The 3,324-nt window shown below is 36.9% G+C and overlaps 1 protein-coding gene across 1 annotated transcript in view; it reads right to left on the reverse strand.

Moving 5' to 3' along the window:
* The window catches only part of LOC106876013 (electroneutral sodium bicarbonate exchanger 1), a 53,509-nt gene that overhangs the window by 26,255 nt on the left and 23,930 nt on the right, over positions 1-3,324 (reverse strand). Inside the window, exons 9-10 of the mRNA XM_052975992.1 lie at positions 1,264-1,438; positions 1,009-1,142 (exon numbers count right to left, since the gene is read on the reverse strand). Of these exons, the coding sequence (XP_052831952.1) occupies positions 1,009-1,142; positions 1,264-1,438 (309 nt within the window). The remainder of the gene's footprint in view (positions 1-1,008; positions 1,143-1,263; positions 1,439-3,324) is intronic.

Below are 3,324 nucleotides of genomic sequence, written 5' to 3' on the forward strand. Positions count from 1 at the left end.
TTAGGTTGGTGCATAATTATTGTGGCTTTTTTGCAATAAATTTTATTCAACGAAAACAATAACATTTACCAAAAACATCTTTAAATGATTATTCCGGAGCATATTCACCATCTACTTGGCGTTTTGTTTAAATTTTTTGTTGAATAAAATATTTTGAAAAAAAGGTGCAACAATTCTGCACCAACCTTAGATATATTGTAGAATGGGGACATCTTTGATGACTTTTGATTTCTATAAATTAAAAAAAATGGCTTTAGTATTTTTAGGAATAGCTATTAAAGATAAGCATAGATTGTGTTATTCGTACATTTTTGGCAGATTTTTGAAGTACCAGAAAAGCCACATAGCAGAGTTTGTCTCGGTTCTTTATATTCTAAATTGAAATATCACCACAGTCAACATAGCCTTTCATCCAGAAGGGGCAAGTACAATAATGTACCAGTCATTTGATGGGGTTGATTTAATTGACCAATCCCTCATGCACAAATAACTAGCTCTGTACTTAAATAAGAACTTGTTGCAAAACTTAAATGAATGTAATTGAATATTTGTAGTACAAAAGTTGCAAAAGGAAAGTTGATAATTTTTCTTATTCTCATAAAGATAATTACTTCTGTCTCCCATTGTATGATATTTGTTGTGACTTGTTGGAAGCTTAAAAGATGATTCAAAAAGAATTTGAATCTAAAATTTCAAGTACGAGTTTAAAATTTGGTAAATACACAGAAAATAAGTGAAATAAAAAAAAAATTTTTAAATGAAGGAAAATCGGTGAAACAAGATAGAACCTTGTGGTGGGTGATCAATTGAAGCATTTGGTGCTGCATTGATGTTTTTTACTCCTCTTTTTCTCTTCTGCATTTTGTCTTCTTTCTTTTGTAAAAACTTACATTATGGAAGAATCGTGACTATTGTTTCAGATTTTAATTTTAATATGATTTTCTATTATTCATATACTTATGCATTATAAAAATCTTTAATACAAGATAGATACAACAGTGAACTTACTGACAGAATTGGTAAATAATTGTTTCAAGTACCAACATTGGTCCTGTGCTGCCTAGAATGTTCAAAGGCTGACCTGCAAATAAGGCAAATACCACACCAGAGAGAGCTGCTGTCAAAATACATTCCATTGTCCCCTGAGGTGAGGGGAGAAAAGCAAAATTATTACATTTAGTTTGTTTTTGTGTTTTTTTTCTGTGAAGAAATAAAAAAAAAAAATAGCAAAAAAAGACAAGAAATTTTAAAGTAGTTATATACCATATAGCCATTGGTTTTATCGCCAAGAATTCCACCAAAAGTGACATTTTGAGTAAATGTTGCCAAAAATAAGAAAATCACTGAAGCCAAACATTGGACATGAAGACAATCTTTGAAATCACTGGCATACCAAGGTAATTTTCGTTTAAAGTCATTAATTAAACCTCCAAAAATCCTACAAAATAATCATTTAAGAAAATTAAATCATTAAAACATCAACAAATAATAATGGCTATAGTTTGATTTTTTTTTCTCCTGCTCTTCTGGTTTCGCTATTTCAACTCATATCTACAAGGAGACAGGAGGAGAAAGTTCATGTAAATAGACAAAATAAGCATAGAAGATATGTTGTTGTGCAAAAACCTAGTATTCAGCTGACCATGTTTGTGGATGCCATTAGTCCAAAAACATGGTCAGCTCTATTATGTTGTGATCCAAGACTAGTGGTGGTGTCATTTTTACATTATGGATGAGATCTATATTGTTTGTGAAATAGATCAAATATATTATTTGTAATGGTTGGTTGCTTACATATTTGCTCCATATACAACTTGTTGGTGAGGTTGAGCAGGGACTCCACCAAACTTTGCTCACATCGTGTTATTCCTGAGAGGAAAAGGGCCTTCAGGCCATTTCACATTGGGCAGGTTGAAGTCTCCCATAAGAAATATACTCTTCTATTCTTGCAAAGCAGTCTTCAAATAAGGCCCATGTGATTTGAGGCATCTGGTGGGTGATGTGTGTAGTGCATCACTATGTTCAAGTTTTGTGTCACACACTGAGTTTGAGTGTGACAAAAGGATCTGGGCCATGAGATCTTCATTGATGGATATTGCAATTCCATCATGGCTCCTATCTTTTCTATTGCTTCACAATACCACATACTTTGCTATGTGTATTTCTACATCTGCAATGTTGGGTTTTAGGTACATTTCGGTAAGTGCTATGCATAAGGCTTGATTGCATGCCAATAGGTCTCTCAGGAAAGTAATTTTGGTTCTGTTATTCAATTGTAACAGTCCATTTATATTTATGAAGTAGATTAGTGTAACTTCTTCTGTGCCGATGCCAGTGGTGGTCACCCTGGATCCATTGGTTGTGGCGGTCTTGTGTGTTGGTGGGGATGGCTACAACTTTGGAATTGATGAAGCCAGTTTAGTTGTTGCACAATCTTTTGAGCCATGCATAAAAAAAATTGTTCCTCAGCTGCAGCCCTTATGATGGCTTCTGGATAGAGCTGGGGTTTAGAAGTAGTACACAGTACATCAGCATATTTTAGCTTTGAGGCAGTTGATACACGACTTTTCCCCTGCTTTTATGTGCCACCGGCACGATGGCCAGTCACACGGTACTGGCAACAGCCATGCTCAAAATGGTGTTTTTTACGTGCCACCTGCACGGGAGCCAGTCTAGCGGCACTGGCAACGATATCGCTCAAATGATTTTCTAACGTGCCACCAGCACAAATACCAGAAGGTGATGCTGGTAACGATCACGCTCAAATGGTGCTATTTACGGGCCACTAGCACAGAAGCCAGACAGCTGCTCTGGCAATGAACACACTCAGACAGTGCTGTTAGTGCTCCACTGGTGCAGGTGCCAGTCATCAAATAGGGTTCAATTACGATTTCGATTTCACTTGCCCCAACAGGTCTTTGCAAGCAGAGTTTAGTGTCCAATGAAGTGAAGATATGAATAAGTGAGCTGGCTACACTTCTGGCAGAGGCCATAGCTTATGCTCTCACTTGGCTTGCCGGGTCTTCTCACGTACTGCATATTTCCAAAGGTCCCGGTTACTAGTCATTGCCTCGGTGAGGCCTAAAATTCGAAGGTCGTGCTTCACCACCTCATTCCAGGTCTTCCTGGGTCTACCTCTTCCACAGGTTCCCTCAACTGCTAGGGTGTGGCACTTTTTCACACAGCTATCCTCATCCACATGAGGATACTATGTCCATACCAGCGCAATCGTATATATATATACATTATATGTATATATATATATATATATATATGAGGTAGGGGTCCACCAAGGTTCCGTCCTCAGCCCCCTCTTATTTACCA

The sequence above is a fragment of the Octopus bimaculoides genome, chromosome 23 (genome assembly GCF_001194135.2).
Source record: "Octopus bimaculoides isolate UCB-OBI-ISO-001 chromosome 23, ASM119413v2, whole genome shotgun sequence".
NCBI lineage: Eukaryota > Metazoa > Mollusca > Cephalopoda > Octopoda > Octopodidae > Octopus > Octopus bimaculoides.